At 48.2% G+C, this 23,723-nt stretch overlaps 1 protein-coding gene across 1 annotated transcript in view; it reads left to right on the forward strand.

Annotated features, from left to right (window-relative positions):
• The first annotated feature begins 558 nt into the window (after positions 1-558).
• LOC136628060 (protein DGCR6-like) overlaps positions 559-23,723 on the forward strand; it is a 28,240-nt gene continuing 5,075 nt past the window's right edge. Inside the window, exons 1-4 of the mRNA XM_066603672.1 lie at positions 559-719; positions 10,355-10,515; positions 12,406-12,506; positions 23,352-23,492. Coding sequence (XP_066459769.1) covers positions 610-719; positions 10,355-10,515; positions 12,406-12,506; positions 23,352-23,492 — 513 coding nt within the window. The 5' untranslated portion in view covers positions 559-609. The remainder of the gene's footprint in view (positions 720-10,354; positions 10,516-12,405; positions 12,507-23,351; positions 23,493-23,723) is intronic.

Here is a 23,723-nt window from a genome sequence, read left to right on the forward strand (position 1 = left end):
TTGTTATATATTCACTGCGTTTTTCACACACAGGAAAAAAAAAAGCGAGGAGCAACTGATGTCACTGTCACAGCGCCCCCTGCAGGAAGACCGCCGCGGCCACAGTGTAACACGCAGATCACGCCATTCTGGTAATGCTCCGTAGAATGTAATACAGACAATAGGCCGGTGATCCATGCGGCGCGGGTTACGTCCGTACATACATGGATGCACGCTACACCGTGATTGTACTTATCGGTGACGTGCTCTGATGGCCGTGGTGTAGCCGACAAGCTTCAGCCCCCTACTGTCTGTAAGTACGACCACCCGGCCGCCATTATTATATATGGTACTTTCACTATTCCGCCAGTCGGGTGTGTTGGATACGTAGTAATACAGTACGGTCTCCCGGCGGCCTTGTGGGATGAGTTACACAAGGAGAGGAAGCCGCCGCCGCTGTCGTCGTACGCGGTAATATACGGAGCGTCCGCCGTCACCCCCGTCTCCTCACAGCACCGGTGACCAGCGTGGTGACGTCACTCTACAGCCGGAAACCGCCCTGCGCAGTCACGTGACCAGCTCTGTTGCGTCACGTGACCTGCATGTTATCCTAGCGGCAGTCTAGCTGCCATGGCCGCCTACCTGGGGATGTATGAGGAGCCGAGCGACATGACGCGGCAGCAGGAGCGGCACTACCACCTGCTGTCCGAGCTGCAGAGCCTCGTCAAGGGCTTACCGAGGTAACGGAACATGGCCTGCCGGACTGTCGGGAGGACCTGTACTATACTAGCTCCCCCTACCGGCCGGCTGGGGACACACGGTCAGCATTGTAGTGCAGCCCTGCCAGTCAATGCGGACAGGTTGGTGCAGTCACCCGGCCGGTAGGTGACTGTCCAGCCGGTGGTGGTATGTACTGTATGCCGGCCGCAGTAATGGGGAGGATCACTGCTCCTTCCCCGGTGTGCGGCCCGCGGCAGGCCAGTGGCGCTGTGTTTGGGAGCTCCTTCGAACACATTGCCTGTTGTTTGTCAGCGGGATGTGCCAAGACTCCACCGGTCCCCGCCGCCAGCCGCGTCGTCTGCGCTTCACACTTTTTTCCCGGGATGCAGTTACTATATTTTCACTCGCGCCTAAATGCGTCGCGGCGTGGCGAATATCACACGTCCGCAGTGCAATATGGAGCCGAGGCTTCTCAGCGCTCGCCGGTGTGTGTGGCGCCAGGCTGCGGGCGTACAAGCGGACATTTCGCTGGAGTTCTGTACGTTGCGAGACGCTCAGGACCCGCAGGGAGGTAAGCTCTATTCTTCTGGACGGCGTTATTCGCAGCAACAGTTTTTCCTGACGGGGGCGCTGTGGGGTTAAACGTCGCAGCAGATTGATGTCCCTCGGAGCGCCCCGCCCCTCATCATCAACGGGACAGGCAAGCATATGGCTGCCGAACTATGAGCGCGAGTGTCATGTGATCATCACTATTAATGTCCCTCAGGACGCCCCGCCCCCTCGTCATCAACAGGACGGTCACGCACATAGCTGCCGTACGATGAGTGTCATGTGATCATCACCATTAATGTCCCTCAGGACGCCCCGCCCCCTCATCAACAGGACGGTCACGCACACGGGTGCTGTACGATGAGTCATGTGATCGTCACCATTGAAATCAAAGAGAAACACTCGCGATCCTCCATCGTGTCCAACAAGCGCCGGAGAAGCGCAAAAGTCACTGAAGTGATGGGGGTGGTTTTGAATAAAGAGCGCCTCCCATCCGCTTGTAAGACATCCGTTGCCAAGTGTGATATCAGACTGGTAAACCCGGCACCATTACGCGCTTGTGAGAAGTTTCCATGTCAGAACCGCCTCGCATCAGTGCGGGAAAGGAGTAATCATTGAGGTCTCCCATTGTTTTGGATGGGAGACCTCGCATTGTCGGCACCTAACGGGGTGCGATGCTGCCGCCGGCCCCACGGAGAACAATGGGGCTGCGATACGAGATCAGGCAGGGAGATGAACATGCTGCGATTTGTTTCCCGCATCGCGTTGCTGTGCAGGGAAGCATCACTCATGTGCCTGACCCCAATCAGAAGGATTTGTGTCTCACAGCGCACAAATCTCACGGGATTTTATCACCTGTGTGAAGCCGACCCATTTGAGATAAAAACCCATGGTGGGAAGCCGCACTTCCCTTGGCGACAGAGATTACAACTGGACCTGATGTCATGTGATCGTCATGCGGGCCATAACTGAACAGCTGCTATTTACACTAAGCCATCAGCTCATCGACCATCGTTTATGCTGCAGTACCATCTCTGTCTGCTAGGGGGACACTGCTATTACCTTCTGTAACCATTTAGAATGTCCTTCATAATAACTGTGTGACAAGGGCCTCTAATCGTCAGTACTAACTGATACCGGCAGTTGTTTCTGTGCCCCTCCCCCTATGAAGAGCTTGTGTGGTAGGGTCAATCACAGGGATTAAGCTGACGGGAAGACTAATGTCTTGAGAACACATGAAGCAAAGGAGATCTCAGGTGGTCAGAATAGCATCACATGACCCACCGGAGGCCTCCAGGATGTTTCAGGTACACAGGAATAAGTAAGGGTCCTGACTTGTTGGGCGCAGACGCCCGAGGGGTGGTTCCTGTGCGCTTTACTCAGATTACTGTCACTTAGTGAATGGAGGAGGAGTACATCGGGGATCGTTCCGGCCCACCTCCATTCTCAGTAAACAGGCAGTTGTAAACAGCGGCTACCTGTTTACACCGGTCGATGCGTTGCTCCGTTCCCTGCCTGCCGAAACTGAACGATGAACTTGAAGCAAACATATTGTCGTTCGCCGTTCAGTTGCTGCACGCATTTGGGCTGAGCGGCGGTCATTCAGATTCTAAGATGCCAGTAGCCAAATGATTTACGGTAAATTGACCGTGACCGCGGATGGGAGGGACTTCAGCTGCATGTGAACATAAGTGGCTTTTTAGGCTCCTCCCTCACCTGTCTCAGTATAACTCCTCGTTCACATGGGCGATAAAGTTGCACAATTTTGTAGCGTTGCTACAAATTGCATGTATGAGAAGCCCATGCTTTCCTATGGGTTCCTTCACACATGTGATGTTTGTATCATGCGGAATCCCGACACAAATACCTTGTGGGTCCGGCGATATACACGCTGCTCGTGAGGTTTTGTAGCCCACGTTTCCCTATGGTGCCTTCCCTACCGTTGCACCACACGAAAACACGGTTTTCGTGCGGTGCGATCCAACTTTGACAGTAGAAAATCCTACTGTCAAAGTCAAATCTAAGCCTTAGCTGCACACATACATCACCTCAGACGCGCCGTCAGCCTGGCCGCATCTTCTCCCCGGGTCCCAGCACTGATCTGGCCGGGGATTGAAAATTCCCACCTTCTGGAAGCGCTGGCTGTGATTGGCTGACGCTTAGCCAATCACAGCCAGCGCTCGATGAATGACTGTGATTGAACCACACCTGGGGAGAAGATGCAGTTGGGCTGACAGCGCGTCTAAGGTGATGTATGTGTATTTTATTTTCTCCTCTTCAGCTACAGCTTATTTTCGGGGTAGGGCTTATATTTCAAGCCCCCTGAAAATCCTTGCATGTGATGCTACAAAATCGCGGTATTGCCACGAGAAGACACAGCGATATCACACGGACCTGCGATGCAATATTGCTGCGCGATGCCGTGTTGCCCGTGTGAGGCCTTAGCGGGCCAATTACTTGATGATGAGGCTTTTCTCATTTGCAGTTTATAATTATTGTATTCTTGCTCTAATAGAAGTCCCACACGTATTTGGTCTCATGAACAAGAGGAGCTGCAGTATAAAGAATTGTGGAGGACACTGTATAGGTTGTAGGAAGGTCGCCTGGGCGAGGTTTATGCTGCGTTGGCTTTCATTCTTTGGTGCGGGCCTCCTAGCCAAGTCACAGAAAAATGTGAAGTGCTAAATGCAGCATATGCCGGATCCTGACCACTGTGAACTGACCCCACTGGCTGTAATGGGGGTCCATTCGGCTTCTGACATGCAGTGAGAGAGTTTGTAAGATGAAGCAGTGCAGCATGCTGTGCTACTTCATGCTGGCTCTATACTGGATGTGACCCCACCCTGTGCATGAAATGCCTAACCATGTCTGCTTAGTTAGTGCACAACGTATGTATCACATCTGCATCAGAGCTTCAGTTCGGAGCCCCCGGAACAGATTTCCTTTAACCTCCGAGTTAAAATAACGCAGTGCTGATTCATCCTGGAAAATGGCCGACACCATAAGGCAAGGTGAACCGACCCTATTATAATCAATCGGGCTGTTTGATTCTGTCACAAGAGCTATCCATTGGGCCAGTAAACCTTTTTTTCTTTTTTTTTGCTCCCATAATGGATCAGGCAAACGGAACCTATGACACTGATGTGAACGAGTCCTAAGTCTGAGGAAACAGTATAGAAAGTGGTGGCTGTGTGATAACTAGAGATGAGCGAACGTACTCGTCCGAGCTTGATACTCGTTCGAGTATTAGCGTGTTCGGGATGCTCGTTACTAGAGGCGAGCACCACGCGATGTTCGAGTTACTTTCAGTTTCCTCTCTGAGACGTTAGCGCGCTTTTCTGGCCAATAGAAAGACAGGGAAGGCATTACAACTTCCCCCTGCAACGTTCAAGCCCTATACCACCCCCCCTGCAGTGAGTGGCTGACGAGATCAGGTGTCACCCGAGTATTGAAATCTGCCCGCCCGCGGCTCGCCACAGATGCATTCTCACAGAGATCAGGGAAAGTGCTGTTGATGCTGGAGCTGCTATAGGGAGAGCGTTAGGAGTGATTTTAGGCTTCAAGAACCCTAACGGTCCTTCTTAGGGCCACATCTGACCGTGTGCAGTACTGTTGAGGCTGCTTTTTGCAGTGTTGCACTTTTTTTTTTTTTTGTATATCGGCCGTGCAGAGCATTGCGTCCGCAGTCTGCAGTCATTGTACAGAGTATAGGGCCAGTACTGGTGAGGCAGGGAAAGAGATATTCAGGCTATATAGGCAGTGGGCTTTTTCCAAAAAATTGGGGAAAAAATACTATATTTGGGCTGCCTGTGACCGTCTTCAGTTTACTGCTTGTCTGCTGGGGGTAGTAGTCCTAATTAATACGCCGCTAAGCATTAAAGCAGGCTTGCGCAAAATTGTTTCCTGGATCTGCTGTCTGTTACATCAGCGCCGTCATCCCGCCAGAGGGAAACAGTATACATAATATTATACACTGCCTACAGTATCTGCTGGGGGTAGTAGTTCTAATTAATACGCAGCTAAGCGTTACAGCAGGCTGGCGCAAAATTGTTTCCTGGATCTGCTGTGCGTTCCGTAAGGGAAGTCAGCCTCCAACCACAGGCCAATAAGCGGCACATTTAATTACAGCGTTCTGTTTCTGCACTACTGGTAATACAGCATGCTGAGGGGTAGGGGTAGGCCTAGAGGATGTGGACGCGGAGGCCCAAGTCAGGGTGTGGGCACAGGCCGAGCTCCTGATCCAGGTGTATCGCAGCCGACTGCTGCGGGATTAGGAGAGAGGCATGTTTCTGGCGTCCCCACATTCATCTCACAATTAATGGGTCCACGCGGTAGACCTTTATTAGAAAATGAGCAGTGTGAGCAGGTCCTGTCGTGGATGGCAGAAAGTGCATCCAGCAATCTATCGACCACCCAGAGTTCTGCGCCGTCCACTGCTGCAACTCTGAATCCTCTGGCTGCTGCTCTTCCTACCTCCCAGCCTCCTCACTCCATTACAATGACACATTCTGAGGAGCAGGCAGACTCCCAGGAACTGTTCCCGGGCCCCTGCCCAGAATGGGCAACAATGGTTCCGAATCCTCTCCGACTGGAGGAGTTTGTCGTGACCGATGCCCAACCTTTGGAAAGTTCCCGGGGTCCGGGGGATGAGGCTCGGGACTTGCGGCAACTGTCTCAAGAGCTTTCAGTGGGTGAGGAGGACGATGACGATGAGACACAGTTGTCTATCACTCAGGTAGTAGTAATTGGAGTAAGTCCGAGGGAGGAGCGCACAGAGGATTCGGAGGAAGAGCAGCAGGACGATGAGGTGACTGACCCCACCTGGTTTGCTATGCCTACTGAGGACAGGTCTTCAGAGGGGGAGGCAAGTGCAGCAGCAGGGCAGGTTGGAAGAGGCAGTGCGGTGGCCAGGGGTAGAGGCAGGGCCAGACCGAATAATCCACCAACTGTTTCCCAAAGCGCCCCCTCGTGCCATGCCACCCTGCAGAGGCCGAGGTGCTCAAAGGTCTGGCAGTTTTTCACAGAGTGCAGACGACCGACGAACAGTGGTGTGTAACCTTTGTCACGCCAAGATCAGCCGGGGAGCCACCACCACCAGCCTCACCATCACCATCATGCGCAGGCATATGATGGCCAAGCACCCCACAAGGTGGGACGAAGGCCGTTCACCGCCTCTGGTTTGCACCGCCCTGTGCCCCAACCTGCCCCTGAGATCCAACCCCCCTCTCAGGGCACAGGCACTACCATCTCCTGGCCTGCACCCACACCCTCACCTCCGCTGTCCTCGGCCCCATCCACCAATGTCTCTCAGCGCACCATCCAGCCGTCGCTAGCGCAAGTGTTGGAGCGCAAGCGCAAGTACGCCGCCACGCACCCGCGCGCTCAAGCGTTAAACGTGCACATAGCCAAATTTATCAGCCTGGAGATGCTGCCGTAAAGGCTTGTGGAAACGGAGGCTTTCAAAGGTATGATGGCGGCCGCGGCCCCGCGCTACTCAGTTCCCAGTCGCCACTACTTTTCCCGATGTGCCGTCCCAGCCCTGCATGACCACGTCTCCCGCAACATTGTACGTGCACTCGCCAACGCGGTTACTGCCAAGGTCCACTTAACAACGGACACGTGGACAAGCACAGGCGGGCAGGGCCACTATATCTCCCTGACGGCACATTGGGTGACTTTAGTGGAGGCTGGGACAGAGTCAGAGCCTGGGACCGCTCACGTCCTACCCACCCCCAGAATTGCGGGCCCCAGCTCGGTGCTGGTATCTGCGGCGGTGTATGCTTCCTCCACTAAAGCAGCCTCCTCCTCCTCCAACGCAACCTCTGTCTCGCAATCAAGATGTGTCAGCAGCAGCAGCACGTCGCCAGCAGTCGGTGTCTCGCGGCGTGGCAGCACAGCAGTGGGCAAGCGTCAGCAGGCCGTGCTGAAACTACTCAGCTTAGGAGAGAAGAGGCCCACGAACTGCTGCAGGGTCTGACAGAGCAGACCGACCGCTGGCTTGCGCCGCTGAGCCTCCAACCGGGCATGGTCGTGTGTGACAACGGCCGTAACCTGGTGGCGGCTCTGCAGCTCGGCAGCCTCACGCACGTGCCATGCCTGGCCCACGTCTTTAATTTGGTGGTTCAGCGCTTTCTGAAAAGCTACCCACGCTTGTCAGACCTGCTTGAAAAGGTGCGCCGGCTCTGCGCACATTTCCGCAACTCCCACACGTACGCTGCCACCCTGCGCACCCTGCAACATCGGTTTCATCTGCCAGTGCACCGACTGCTGTGCGACGTGCCCACACGGTGAAACTCTACGCTCCACATGTTGGCCAGGCTCTATGAGCGGCGTAGAGCTATAGTGGAATACCAACTCCAACATGGGCGGCGCAGTTGGAGTCAGCCTCCTCAATTCTTTACAGAAGAGTGGGCCTGGTTGTCAGACATCTGCCAGGTCCTTGGAAACTTTGAGGAGTCTACCCAGATGGTGAGCGGCGATGCTGTAATCATTAGCGTCACCATTCCTCTGCTATTCCTCTTGAGAAGTTCCCTGCAAACCATAAAGGCAGACGCTTTGCGCTCGGAAACAGAGGCGGGGGAAGACAGTATGTCGCTGGATAGTCAGAGCACCCTCCTGTCTATATCTCAGCACGTTGAGGAGGAGGAGGAGCATGAGGAGGAGGGGGAAGAGACAGCTTGGCCCACTGCTGAGGGTACCCATGCTGCTTGCCTGTCATCCTTTCAGCGTGTATGGCCGGAGGAGGAGGAGGATCCTGAAAGTGATCTTCCTAGTGAGGACAGCCATGTGTTGCGTACAGGTACCCTGGCACACATGGCTGACTTCATGTTAGGATGCCTTTCTCGTGACCCTCGCGTTACACGCATTCTGGCCACTACGGATTACTGGGTGTACACACTGCTCGACCCACGGTATAAGGAGAACCTTTCCACTCTCATACCCGAAGAGGAAAGGGGTTCGAGAGTGATGCTATACCACAGGACCCTGGCGGACAAACTGATGGTAAAATTCCCATCCGACAGCGCTAGTGGCCGAAGGCGCATTTCCGCGGGCCAGGTAGCAGGGGAGGCGCAGAGATCAGGCAGCATGTACAGCACAGGCAGGGGAACATTCTCCAAGGCCTTTGCCAGCTTTCTGGCTCCCCAGCAAGACTGTGTCACCGCTCCCCAGTCAAAGCTGAGTTGGCGGGAGCACTGTAAAAGGATGGTCAGGGAGTACGTAGCCGATCGCACGACCGTCCTCCGTGACGCCTCTGCCCCCTACAACTACTGGGTGTCGAAGCTGGACACGTGGCCTGAACTAGCGCTGTATGCCCTGGAGGTGCTTGCTTGTCCTGCGGCTAGCGTCTTGTCGGAGAGGGTGTTTAGTGCGGCTGGGGGAATCATCACAGATAAGCGTAGCCGCTTGTCAACCGACAGTGCCGACAGGCTAACACTCATCAAGATGAACAAAGGCTGGATTTCCCCAGACTTCTCTTCTCCACCAGCGGACAGCAGCGATACCTAAGCAATACGTAGGCTGCACCCGCGGATGGAAGCATCGTTCTCTATCCCCATCAAAAACGTGGACCTTTTAGCTTCATCAATCTGTGTATAATATTCATCCTCCTCCTCCTGCTCCTCCTCCTGAAACCTCACGTAATCACGCCGAACGGGCAATATTTCTTAGGCCCACAAGGCTGTCATATAATTTTTGAAAACAATTTTTATAAGTTTCAATGCTCATTAAAGCGTTGAAACTTTCACCTGAACCAATTTTTATTTTAACTGGGCTGCCTCCAGGCCTAGTTACAAATTAAGCCACATTAACCAAAGCGATTAATGGGTTTCACCTGCCCTCTTGGTTGGGCATGGGCAATTTTTCTGACGTACATTAGTACTGTTGGTACACCAATTTTTTGGGGCCCTCGCCTACAGTGTAATCCAATTAATTTTTTGCCCACCTGCATTAAAGCTGACGTTACATCAGCTGTGCTGGGCACTGCAATGGGATATATTTATGTACTGCCGGTGGGATCCAGGGAGCCACCCATGCTGTGGGTCCACACGGAGTTGTAACTGCATGTGTCCACTTCTAAAGAACCCCAGTCTGACTGGGGCATGCAGTTTGGGCCGAAGCCCACCTGCATTTAATCGGACGTTACCTCAGCTGTGATGGGCAATGCAATGGGATACATTTATGTACAGCCGGTGGGTTCCAGGAAGCCACCCATGCTGTGGGTGAACACGGAATTCCCATTGCGGAGTTGTAGCTGCCTGTGACTATTTATAAAAAACCGCGGTCTGACTGGGGCATGCAGACACCTTGACAGAATGAATAGTGTGTGGCACATAGGTTCCCCATTGCTATGCCCACGTGTGCAGCTCCTGATGGAGGTGGCACAGGATTGGATTTCTCATTGCTTCTGTACAGCATTGTGGACTATCGCCCCGCCCCTTTTAAAGAGGGTCGCTGCCTAGCCGTGCCAATCCTCTGCAGTGTGTGCCTGCGGTTCCTCCTCATGGCAGACGTACTTATAAATAGACATGAGGGTGGTGTGGCTATGAGTGCAGCTGAAGGCTGCGCAGGGACACTTTGGTGTGCGATGTGGACACTGCGTCGTGCGGGGGAGTGGGGGGGGGGTGGGCAGCATGTAACCCAGGAGAAGTGTCAGCGGAGTGTCATGCAGGCAGTGATTTGTGCTTTGTTGGAGGTAGTGTGGTGCTTAGCTAAGGTATGCATTGCTAATGAGGGCTTTTCAGAAGTAAAAGTTGTTGGGGGGGGACCCACTCTTGCCGCTATTGTGGCTTAATAGTGGGACCTGGGAACTTGAGATGCAGCCCAACATGTAGCCCCTCGCCTGCCCTATCCGTTGCTGTGTCGTTCCCATCACTTTCTTGAATTGCCCCGATTTTCACAAATGAAAACCTTAGCGAGCATCGGCGCTATACAAAAATGCTCGGGTCGCCCATTGACTTCAATGGGGTTCGTTACTCGAAACGAACCCTCGAGCATCGCGAAAATTTCGTCCCGAGTAACGAGCACCCGAGCATTTTGGTGCTCGCTCATCTCTAGTGATAACGTGATTATGCCATGTCTTTTAACACTTGCTCTCGTCTCCTTCCAGCTCTTTCCAGCAGCGTTTGTCTTACACCACTCTCAGTGACTTGGCCCTGGCACTTATTGATGGCACCGTCTTTGAGATTGTACAAGGCTTGTTGGAGATCCAGCATTTGACCGAGAAAAACCTGTATAACCAGCGTATAAAGTTACATGCAGAACACCGAGGTAAAGTATAGGTGCTCGTACGTCGTGGTGCTCGCTGACGGGTTCCGCTGCCCTTTACATGGCATTTGCTGTTTGTCACACCTGTGATGTAGTAATCCTATGGCACACACGTCCTGGCGGGCTCCATAAGCCGCAGGTTTGTTTTAGGTTGTTTGCATTTTACGCTCTTCATGCTAAAACAGTATAAGAAATGCAATCTACGGTCTATAAGCCTGGAAGAAGTATTGCAGAAAGTCTGTGCTCCTCCATTAGTATTTCCCAGGCACCCATATGGCATATCTACAGCTTCTATATGTATTGGCACATATCCTAGGAAACCTAGTAGATGGATAGAAAAAGCCCACCTGGTCCATCTAGTCCGCTCTTATATTATTTCCTTGGTATGTCTCTCCTAGCAGGGGCGTAACTATAGGGGATGCAGGGGAAGCGGTTGCACCCGGGCCCAGGAGCCTTATGGGGCCCATAAGGCCTCTCTTCTCCGTATAGGGAACCCAATACTATGAGTAAAGCATTATAATTGTGGGCCCTGTTATAGATTTTGTATTGGGGCCCGGGAGCTTCAAGTTACACCTCTGTCTCCTAGGACAGATCTACGCCCATCGCTGGCAGCTTGACTTCCTTTATTGTGGATCTTCCAAGCATCTACTACTCTATCAGTAAAATATTTTCTTCTATGTTGTTTCTACCCCCCCCCCCCCCTTTCCTTACCTTATCTCAGATTGTGACCCCTCGTGTGGTGCAGAGTGTAAGCTCTCGCCTACGACCTGAAGGTTGCAAGTTCGATCCCCACATGCGTCAGGTTAGCCGGCTCAAGGTTGACTCAGCCTTCCATCCTTCCGAGGCCGGTAAAATGAGAACCCAGCTTGGTGGGGGGTAATTAAGTAATAATTACCTGAAAGCGCTGCGTAATAAGTTGGCGCTATACAAACACCAAGATTTATTTTTATTTTTATTCTAGTGTTTAGCCTTTTTCTTGTGTGTTGTGTTTTTTTTTTTTTTATTAAAACATTTCCATATTGATCCTAATTTATTTCTTTAACATATTTAGAGATTTCAACCCTTTTCCCCCAACTTTCCTCCAGGCTATATGAATTAAGATCTTTAGGGGTATGTTGCCATTACAGCCAAACATGGCTGCCACGGGGGCACTACTGGTTACAAGGTGGTCAGCAGGACAGTGTGGCAGCGCTGTGCTGTTTCGATTTCCAGCCACATCTACAGCTAGTCCAGGGGTGGTCGGGGCCACAACTCGAGATCACCACTGGGACTCACACCTATGAGACCTTTATGGCATATTCCATGGCTGTCCTGCATGGGAATACCCTTTATGTTAACCTAAAGCATTTTGCATCCTGTTTTTGGACCCTTTTTATTTTCTCAGGTTTCCAGAAATAAACATATTATTCCAGATGTGTTCTCACAAGAGCTCTATACAGTGTGATCACAATCTCCCTCTTTCCACTGGTTATACCTCTATCTATGCAGTAGTGGATTCTACTTTACTGCCTGATTGCACTGTTTACTCATTTTGAAGCTGTCTGAAATCGGAACCCCTAAATCCCTCTCTCCTGATCACACCGAACCGCTCACTTTCAGCATTGTCTCTGATGGATTGATTCTTCCACTTCCCCATGTGAACTAGAAATATATAAACTTATAAGTCTATCTGTGGAAAAACGGCAGCCAATGCCGAATATGGATCCTGGACACCGCATGATGTGCCTTAATACACAAGTGAAACTGGCCTTACTATTGGGCCACATGATCAAAAATGTCAAATATGTTTAAAACCCCCGTAAATAAAAATCTGAATGTACAACTTAATAACTGGAATGACAAATGGCAAAATAACCTGTTGATATTTTACATTGTCCATCTTTCTTTGTAAAGGATTAAAACAGGAACTCCTGAAGAAGCACAAAGAGGCTCTGCAGATGTGTAAACCACACAATCTATCTCTACTCCGAGCCAGCCAGCAGAGGGAGCTAGAGGCAAGTACAGTGCCCAATATTTATGCTCCTGCGTTGGGTGTGGAGATAAATGTCTTGGCTGGTTCTATTTGATGTTACGTATCATACTTATCTAAGGTCTTTAGGCTAAGGGTATTAAAGGGGTTTCCTCATGACTTAAAATTGCTTCACAACCGCTCTATCCTTCCTGGTTGCTGCTGACCAGGACATGTGACTGCTGCAGCCAATCATTGGCTGTAGAAGGTCACTAGATGGACATGTGTCTCTTTTCAGCCTTACATACTATGTTACTGCTGTGGCCAGTGATTGGCTGCAGCAGTCACATGTCCTGGTCAGCAGCAACCAGGAAGGACAGAGCGGCTGTGAAGCAATTTTAAGTGATGGGAAAACCATTTTTAAATAGTTCTAGGCTTCCTTCACAGACTTTAACTCCAACATTCTTCTACATATACATGTCCTGTAGAGAAGCCAAAGTAAAAACAGCAGATGACAAAACGCCAAACCGACAGCCTGCTGTGATTGAAAAATAAAACGCCATTGACCCACCAATCACACGGTGAGGAGGAGATCAGAAAGCACTTTCAGCAAATATTTGGCTGCTGCCTTTTTTTTTTATTTTGGCAAAGAAAACGCCATTTAAATCTCTGCTAAAAACGAGTATTTTTTCTGCAAACCTTGTGTAGTTGCTTTTGTCAGTGCATGGTCACACTTTTTAACCATCATTCGCATTAGTGATTATATGACACCCATGTCACCAAAGAATGTTTATGCAAGCAGAATAGCTCCTTTGCACATGCGGCTGCGAGTGGTAGTGCAGCGCCACCGCTTCTATTGCAGATCATTGGGGGTAGAAAACCCTACCACCGCCAGAATGGTGGCATATCCTAAGACCCTATTCACATGAGTGTTTCTGGTGTTTTAAAAAAAAAAACAACAATTTTAATATGTACACGTGGCCATGTGACATCCGCATGTGTTTTTTGACATCCTCGTCTTACATCAATCTTACATTCCTTTTTTTTTCTTTTTTTTTTTTTTGCTTGCAGTAGCAAAAATGGAGGTCCAATATTTTTCTAGAATTGCTTAGCAATGATCAGTGAAGAATAGAGTGCACATGGCTGTCTTCCTTGTGTGCTCCACTGTTTGTTTGTTTTTTTTGGGGGGGGGGGGGTTGTGTTTTGCACACCCATTAACTCCCATAGGTGATTGTTGTCCAAAAATTTTGCCCAGAATAGGACCATCTATGTGAAAGAGGGAAAAAAAAAAAACATACGTGTCTGTGTAGCCCTGTTGCCTGTAACGGGACAGTGTGCGGTTTGTGTGCAGTCAGTTGCAAATACAAGTAGCACCTGTGGGAATATAGCAAACATCAAAAATTCTCGACCCCCTCCCGGTAACGTTATCATGCAGTCTTTCAGAAAAGTCATTGCAACAAGCGAACGAGTCTCATTTGTTTCCCTTAGATCGATGATTGTTCAGTAGTCGTTTGCTGAGATATCTTTCACAGGAGGGATGTTTAAGTATGAACGATGCTGACTTTACACCAGACTATTTTTGATCAACCAGCGACTTTTTTTTTTTTTCTTGTAAGCTGAAATTTTTTAAAAAACTAGTAACTGGTAAGTTAGTTCCTAGTTTGTTTTTTTTATTTCAGCTTACAAAAAAAAAAGTCGCTGGTTGATCAAAAATAGTCTGGTGTAAAGTCAGCGTCGTTCATATTTAACCACCACACCGTCGGTGGCCATGTTTACACATTTGAATTTGCACTTTTGAGTGGTTATACAGCTGATGGTCATCCCATGTGAAGATACCCTAACAAACCACTCTCAAACATATCCTATTCATACTTTGGTGAGGGCTCGCATTATTAAAGGTGGGGGGGTGGCAGCTAAAATGTAAGCTTTCTTGTGTTTTGTTTTTTAATGGGATCCAAATGTTTTAAAACTATAAAACTAACTGTACCTACCCATCCTCAGATCCTCCTGGTGTGTGGTGACAGCGAAAGTTAGGTGATCACTTTCTGCCAGTCAGAGGCCACAGAATTGGCAATTACTCACCTGGCACCATGATGCCAAGGACTTGGAATGGTTACACTCTGGCCTCTGATTGGCAGACAGTGGTCCCCTAATGTCCACTGTGAACACATACCGGGAGGATGGCGGAGCTGAGGATGAGGAAGTACCCTTTGTTTTATTATTGTAACTCATTTGTATCTAATCCTTAAAGTCAGTCTGTAACCGGATGACCCTTTTAACCCCTGATGTTACCATAGAGGATGGCACGTTCCAGCACCATGATTCAGCCAGCTTCCAAGGCTAAGGTCTTTATTTTCTGGAGCTTGACTGAATCTGGGATGTTTGAGTATGTATGGACTGTCATTAGCAGTCACACAACACTGGACTAATAATCATTATGGTAGAGAAGGCTAATAGCTCGTGTCCTACATGCAGGCGCTGCTTTGTATTCAGAGATGAACAGTACATAAACATTTATGGAGAATACAGAATGCTAATGTTCTTAATGCTGCATTTCCTTGTAATCTTCTTTCTAGTCGGTTGCTGATTACAACATGTTTGGAAGGACAGCTGTAATGTGACATGATTAAGTGCTGATGAATAGGCTTGTGTTCATAATCTGTTCATTTCACAGCTTAAACCAAATTAATTTGCAGTAAAATTACATCTTCACTGCTGTGTTCTGGAAGACGTATCGTTCATTGTACAGAGTGCTGGAAACTGCGCAGAAGAGTGCTGCATCCCCTCGTAATCGGCGATTATCAGGGGAGGGACTAATAAAGTACACCCGGCATGGAAGAGACAGATGCTTCTGTGACCTGGATGGAAAGGGGCAATTTTTCTAGTCTTTACGTACAATAAATAGAACAGTCGCAATGCAGCTTCTTGCATATTCAGTGGGAGCAGCTCTTACTGTAATCCTTAGTGTGACATGATGCTGGTTTAGTGACAGGGGTAAGGATTCCTTATCCTGTAAAATACGATAATTGCTGTAATCACGTGTAATTTTGCCCATCCAGTTTTATGATACAGTGCCTGCTGCCCAAACCTGATGTCCTGTACTGATTTAATCCCTTAAGGACCGTAAATTTACGGCCCTTGGTCCTGGGCTTTAATACCCACCGATAACAGAAGTACAGCGCAAAATTAAAGCCTCTGCCCCTGCAATCCAGCTGGAGCAGGTCGGGTCCTCAGCTGTCAGAAGTAGCAGAGGACCTGAAGGAGAAGGGTTTTTATGGGTCCATCAAAAAACTGCACATGTGAACACACACGTTAACTTTAATGGGTCCAAGTTTTGTCAGTTTCAAACTTGGGCAGAACTCTGACATTAAAATTGCTCATATGAGTAATCCCTGTAATCCCTTAAGGACCAAGCGCAGTAAACATATGGTGCTTAGTCCTTGGCTTTAATCCAGGCAGATAGTAAAAGTACGGTGTGCAGTTAAAGCCTTTGCTCCTGCAGTCAAGCAGGAGCAGGTTGGGTTCTCGGCTGTTAGTCACAGCTGAGAACTCGGAGGACTAGGGAGAAGTGGTTTGTAACTGCTTCTGTCTTCCCCTTCCTAAGCTACATAGCGCTCAATGAGCACCATGTGCAAAAAGGTGGAAGTATTATTATTTCCACTATGGGACCCAACGATCATGTGAACGCCGGGTGCACCACTGTCACAGCAGAGCTGCAGGGTCATAGATCTTGATCAGCTCTGTTAGTGACTATTGTCACCTACATGGGGATGTTTCTTTCCTGTAACTGGAGTCCTATGGATGCCTCAGCTACAGTGGAAGGGTATCGTGTGCTTTTTTTTTTTGTGTTTGTTTGTATATTTCACAATGTGTGTCTTATGACCTCATGGGGGATATAAGTGTTAAAAAAAATAGTTACAGATGTAAGTAAGAAAAAAAAAAGTTCTAAAATAAACCAAAACCGTCACTGTATACACAATGGAATTCGAAACTATACATATTATATCAAAAAGTCCGAAACAAAATGAGGAACCCGTTCCTGTATTTTATTTTAGCGTAAATATACTAACTTAAAAAATACTATAATTAATTTTTTTAATATTTTTTTGTTTTTTTTAATTAATAAAACTAAAAAAGGGAGAAAAGAAGTCAGTAACAAAAGATGTGAAAAAGTAGCCCTATATTTCACGGAATAGAAAAAACAGCAAGAATAATTTTGGTAGCTGAAGAAAAAAAATCGGGTAAAACCACGACATGGGTAAAATTCCTAAAAAGTGTCTGGTCCTTTAGGACCACGACAGTCTGGTCCTTAACCCCTTAGTGACGAAGCCTGTTTGCGCCTTAGTGACGGAGCCAAATTTTGGAAATCTGACATGCGTCGTTCAACGTAGCATAACTCCATAAAGGCTTTACATATCCCAGTGATTCTGACATTGTTTTTTCGCCACATGTTGTACTTCATTTAGGTTGTAAAACGAGACCGATATAATTTGTGTATATTTATTAAAAGTACCAATATTGGAAAAAGTTTGAAAAAATTGTCATTTTTTTCACATTTTCAACCGTAATAGCTCAAATATGTCCAAACATACTGTACAAATTTTTGATAAGATATATATTTCCATCTGTTTACTTTATTCTGAATGCACACTTGAAAAACTTTTGTGTTTTTTTTAACCATTTAGAGGACATACAAATTTAACATTACTTTTCAGCATTTTGAGGAACACTTTGCTTTCCTGCACCAAACCAAGTTTGCAAAGGCTCATAAGTGTCAGAATAATAGATACCCCCTCAAATGACCCCATTTTAAAAACTACACCCCTTAATGTATTCACTGAGGGGTGTCATGAGTATTTTGACCCCACCAGTTTTTTTCAGGAATTAATTCAATTTAGAGGAGAAAAAATAAAATTTCATATTTTTGCAAATATGTCATTTTAAAGACATATTTTTTTCATATAGAGGCCATGAAAATGAGGATTTACACCCCAAAATGGATACCCCCGTTTCTCCCGTGTTCAGAAACATATCCATTGTGGCCCTAATCTTATGTCTGGATGCACAACGGGACCCAAAATGAAAGGAGTAGTCGGTGTCTTTCAGAACATAAATTTTGCTTGAAGGCGTTTTAGGCCCCATAGCACTTTTGTAGAGCTCTTGAGCGGCCAAAACCAAAGAGAGCCCCCACCAGTGACCCCATTTTGAAAACTAGACCCCTTAACGAATTTATCTAGGGGTGTACTGCCCATTTTGACCCCACAGTTTTTGAATGAATTCAAGCCAAGCAAAAGGAAAAAATTGTGATTTTCGTTTTTTTGTCAATTCTGTCATTTTAAAAACAGCTTTTTTTGTACAGCACACACATGAATGGAGCCTTGCACCCCAAAATGGATACCCCTGTTTCTCCAGTGTTCAGAGACATACCCATTGTGGCCCTAATCTTATGTTTGGATGCACAACAGGACCCAAATTGAAATGAGTAGTCGGTGTCTTTCAGAACATAAATTTTGCTTGAAGGCGTTTTAGGCCCCATAGCACATTTGTAGAGCTCTTGAATGGCCAAAACCAAAGAGAACCCCCACAAATGACCCCATTTTGAAAACTAGACCCCTTAACAAATTTATCTAGGGGTGTACTGCCCATTTTGACCCCACAGTTTTTGAAAGAATTGAAGCAAAGCAAAAGGGAAAAATTGTGATTTTTCGTTTTTTTGTCAATTCTGTCATTTTAAAAACAGCTTTTTTTGTACAGCACACACATGAATGAAGACTTGCACCCCAAAATAGATACCCCAGTTTGTCCCGTGTTCAGAAACATACCTATTGTGGCCCTAATCTTTTGTCTGGATGCACAACGGGGCCCAAAATGAAAGGAGTAATCGGTGGCTTTCAGAACAGAAATTTAGCATGAAGGTGATTTAGGCCCCATTGCCTACTTGTAGAGCCCTTGAGCGGCCAAAACGACAGAGAGCCCCCACAAATGACCCCATTTTGAAAACTAGACCCCCTAACGAATTTATCTAGGGGTGTACTGTGTATTTTTACACTACAATTTTTGAATAAATCTAAGCAAAGCAGTAGGAGAAAAATTACAATTTTCATTATTTCGGCAGTTGTATCAATTTAAAAACAGTTTTTTTGTACAGCACACATAGGAATGAAGACTTTCACCCCAAAATGGATACCCCCGTTTGTCCTGTGTTCAGAACCATAACCCTTGTAACCCTAATCTACTTAAAGGACACATGGCTAGGCCTATAATGGATGGAGCACCCGTTTGATTTCAGGGTACAACGGTATAAATTCCAGGCCCCATTGCCCACTTATAGAGCCATTGAGCGTCCAAAACGATAAAACCCCCCCACAAATGACCCCATTTTAAAAACTAGACCCCTTAATGAATTCATCTAGGGGTGTATTGCGTATTGTGACCCCACAGTATTTGAATAAATCTAAGCAAAGCAGAAGGAAAAAATTACGATTTTCATTTTTTTTGGCAATTTTGTCAATTTAAAAACTGTTTTTTTTGTACAGCGTACATAGGAATGAAAACGTTCACCCCAAAATGGATACCCCCGTTTGTCCCGTGTTCAGAAACATACCCATTGTGGCCCCAATCTACTTACTGGACACATGGCTAGGCCTATAATGGAGGGAACACCCGTTGGATTGCAGGGCACAACTGAATACATTCCAGGCCCCATTGCCCACTTGTACGGAATAAAAATTGACACCTTAAAAAAATATCCCCCCCCCCCCACACACACACACACACACACACACACACACACCCACCCCTACCGCTCCGCCCTTTTCGGCGTTACCCAAATCTTAGATAAAAGTAATAATGTGAACTGTGTAATATTTCCAAAGACAGGCGTAATTACGGAGGCTGGTTGGGATGGGTACATGGGGCTATAAAACCGTGTATCCCCCCTCCTCTCATGCTTTTTGGGGGTATTTCTTGACCTCAGTAGCGGGTATGGGGTGTAAAAAGTGGCGCTCTGTGAGTCTCCGTAAGCTTAATGAGGTGCGGCGGTCTCACACAGAAGGCGCTCAACAAGCTGCTCCTGGAACTGCATGAAGGCGAACGTTCCTGGGACTCCTTGTAAAATACGTATTACAGGTAGCGGTCTGAATAACGCCGGGCTCACACAGCCGTAGGTGGAATCAGCTTGTGGAGGCCCGCAGCGGATCCCAGCTGTGAGCCCGGCTGTGACCCTGCGTACGGCTGCGTAATGTACTGCGCATAACTGCCTACTCACACAGGCGGTCATACGCAGTATATATATATTTTTTTGTTTGTATTTTCCGCACCGTCGCTTAGCGATGACGCGGGTACCCGCAGCCCGTATACAAGGTAGTTGCGTATGGGCTGCCGGTATATCCGTGACCATGGAGCACAATGGGCTCTATGTTGCGGATATCCGCGGTAAAATAGAACCTGCTGCGTTCGTTCTCTTTTCTGCGAGTGGATTACGCAATTCCGACCCACTAATGTGAGCGGAATTGGGTAATCCAATGCGATTGATCTGCGTATTACCGCGGATCAAAAGCATGCGGAATCCGTAATTCCTATCCGGTCATGTGAGACCGACCTAAGGTAGATTGCTACCTTTTTTTCACGTGACCGGGGACCGCCCAACGAGACCACCCGTCACTGCTCCAGGCTCTCGGCGACCGTTAGTCGCTGGGAGCAAGGAGATTTTAAATTTCCTGGGCTCCCCGACTCCTACGCATGTGTCCGATGTTTTGCCGGCGGTCGCATGCGCAGAATCCGGGAACGTTCACGGAAGAAGATTGTGTCGGGGCGCAAATACGGAGGCCTCCGGCAAAAAGTTTCATCTCCTCTCACCGATCGCATCAGTGAGGGGAGATGAACCTTCACCTTTTTTTTACTTTTACGTGATCGCCATTATCCATTGGATAACGGCGAACACGTGATCAGGAACCACTCACCGCGGTCCCCCGTGAAATCTCCAGGCTCTCGGCTAAGTTTTGTAGCCAGGAGCAGGGAGATTTTAAATTACCACGGCTTTTGCGCATGCACCTGCCATATTGGCGACGGGCGCGTGCGCAGAAGCTGGGGTAAGGTCCGCGGATAAATCCGCGGGCCTTAGGTACGTCATTTCATCCTCCCTCACGGATATGATCCGTGGGGGGAGATGAAGCGCAAGTTTTTTAAACTTTTTTTAAACTTTCTTTATTTAACTTTTTGCACTTTTTTTTTTTTTACTTTTTACCCCTTTTTTTATTTTTATTTTTTAACTTTTTGCACTTTTTTTTTTACTTTACAGGATCACTGTCATCCATTGGATGACAGTGATCATGTCCCCAGTGACATCCCTCTGCTCTTGGCTACACATGGCAGCCAAGAGCAGAGGGATTTTGAATTTCCCGGGGCTCGAGCCCCTCTGTGCACGCGCCCGATGTCAATCATCGGGCGCGCATGCGCAGACGGGGATTTCGGGTCCCGGGACATCGCAGAGGACCGGGGGTGAGTATTTTCACCTCCCCTCATGGATCCGATCCATGAGGGGAGGTGAAACCTTACTTTTTTTTTACTTTTGCAACTTTTTCGCGATCGCCGCTATCTAATCGATAGCGGCGATCGCGGGCCCGGGGACCGCTCACAGCGGTCCCCGGTAACACCTCCTGGCTCCCGGCTACCTTCAGGAGTCGGGAGCCAGGAGATTTTAAATTTGCCGGGGGCTCCCGGGCTTCTGCGCATGCGCGTGACGTCATCGTCTGGCGCGCATGCGCAGAAGGCCGCCCGCGGGTCCGGGAGGACGAGATCTCCGTGGGACACCGCCGACAAGCCAGGTAAGTAATTTCAGCTGCCCTGGTGGAGCCGATCCAGCAGGGCAGCTGAAGAACTAACTTTTTTGACAGTTTTCTTTACTTTTTTGCGATCGGCGCTAGCCATTGGCTAGCGCCGATCGCAATGCCGGGGGGGACTGCCCGCATCCTGGGATGACAGCTCCATGCTGTCGGCTACCTGCGGGCACCGACAGCATGGAGCTGTCACGTCCTCAGGCAAGTGGGCATTAATCCAAAGAGGATGCATAAAACTACGTCCTCTAGGATTAAGGCCCACTTTCTGAGGACGTAGTTTCCCGATGGGGCAGTCGTTAAGGGGTTAAAGGGGTTGTCCCGCGGCAGCAAGTGGGTCTATACACTTCTGTATGGCCATAATAATGCACTTTGTAATGTACATTGTGCATTAATTATGAGCCATACAGAAGTTATAAAAAGTTTTTTACTTACCTGCTCCGCTGCTGGCGTCCTCGTCTCCATGGAGCCCGCCTAATTTTCGCCGTCTAAAATGGTCGAATGGCCAAATTAGACGCGCTTGCGCAGTCCGGGTCTTCTGCTTTCTTCAATGGGGCTCCGTGTAGCTCCGCCCCGTCACGTGCCGATTCCAGCCAATCAGGAGGCTGGAATCGGCAATGGACCGCACAGAAGAGCTGCGGTCCACGGAGGAAGAGGATCCCGGCGGCCATCTTCAGCCGGTAAGTATAGAAGTCACCGGAGCGCGGGGATTAAGGTAAGCGCTGAGCGGTTTGTTTTTTTTTACGTCCCTGCATCGGGGTTGTCTCGCGCCGAACGGGGGGGGGGTTGAAAAAAAAAAAACCCCGTTTCGGCGCGGGACAACCCCTTTAAGGGGTTAAGAGTATGTTTCCATTGCGGAAAATCTGCAGGATTTCTGCGTCAAAAGCTGCACCATTGGTGTGGATTTTGACTTAGATGTTGATGCAGCTCTGCAGCGACTTCACCCCCTCTACTGAAAGGGTATGATCCTACGGCGGACTCCACTGTGGAATCGGCCCGTAAAACCACAGCAGAAACCTGCGGCTATTCTGCCGTGGTTTTGCCACAGATCCAAATGCGGACGAGGCCCTGCTGATAGGCAAAAGCCATGTGCAGAATTTCGAATCGGTTTTGGTGTTGATCCACATGAAGAAGTGACATTTCACTATTTCTCACTTTAATTTTGCCTATTGACAGGAGAAAATCTATATGCGCACACGTGGCCGAACAGCCCCAGATTTACAGGTGGACTCCGTGGAAAATTCCATGATGGTATCTGCCGTGTGAACGTTCCCCACAGGGTGAAATCAGCTGCATGTTCTCATCACACTCTGCACCACTCGCACGGCTTTTTAATGTAGAAATGATGCAGATTTTGGGGTGGATTTTCCACTGCGGTAAACCTGCACCATTTTTCACTACGTGTGAACAAAACCGAAGGGGATTTTTTTTTTCCATTTAAAAAAAATAAATAAATAACAGGTCGGCTTGAGATAGGAGTCTACAATAAACAACCCAAATGCTCCCACTACTTAAATGTCTCCCAGCTCCAATGTCACTAGACCAATGCTGGAAGCTGCTGCAGTGATGGGTGGCTGTTCCTGTGCCGTGTGCAGCAAGTCCCGGCATTGGACTGGTGATGGTAGAGCTGTGGCACATTTAAGAGGTGGTGTTTTGTTTGTTTCTCCACCACCACTTTACTCTAGCCCCCTTTTTAGGAACTCATACCCTAGATGGGCATTTTGGAAGTGGTGGACAAAACTAATAAAAGTTCAGGACTGGCAAAATTGTCTTAAAAGTGTCTTAAGAACTTTCTTTCTATAAATTGTACTACTCTTGTGCAAGTACTTTGCCTGGTGTTGTAACTCACCCCCCCACATTTGGATGGAGCAAAGCTGTAGTACCATACACAGTCCATGCACAAGAGCGGTACTGTTTTTGGGGAAAAGGCAAAACTTTTTTTTTTTTTTCTCATTAAATACCCGATGACTCTTTAATCTACATTTATTAGTTCTGTGTTCTTGTCTGATCTGGGGTGGGGTCTTTTTTGTTAATGTATATTTTATTTTACTTTACAGGCTCTAGAGCAGAGAATCCGAGAAGAACAGCGAATGATGGATGAAAAGATAGTGCTAGAATTAGATCAAAAGGTTATAGACCAGCAAAGTACCTTAGAGAAGGCTGGCGTGTCCGGTTTCTATGTTACCACTAACCCTCAGGTAAACATTGACACAATTCTGTACTTCTCCACCTAAAATGTGTATTCCACTCTACAGCCAGCTGAACGTGATCCGTGATGCTGCAGGATGCGATGGCACAATGTAACATTTGTGCTGTGGAGAAACGTTTGAACATGTTGAGGCTTTTTAGTAGTTTTAGCCTCCTACAGTTTAGGACGAGCTCGGTTCACTCCGCAGGAAAAGGACATGACAGATTTGGACAAACTGAGT

This window comes from Eleutherodactylus coqui, chromosome 5 (genome assembly GCF_035609145.1).
Source record: "Eleutherodactylus coqui strain aEleCoq1 chromosome 5, aEleCoq1.hap1, whole genome shotgun sequence".
NCBI classification, from domain to species: domain Eukaryota; kingdom Metazoa; phylum Chordata; class Amphibia; order Anura; family Eleutherodactylidae; genus Eleutherodactylus; species Eleutherodactylus coqui.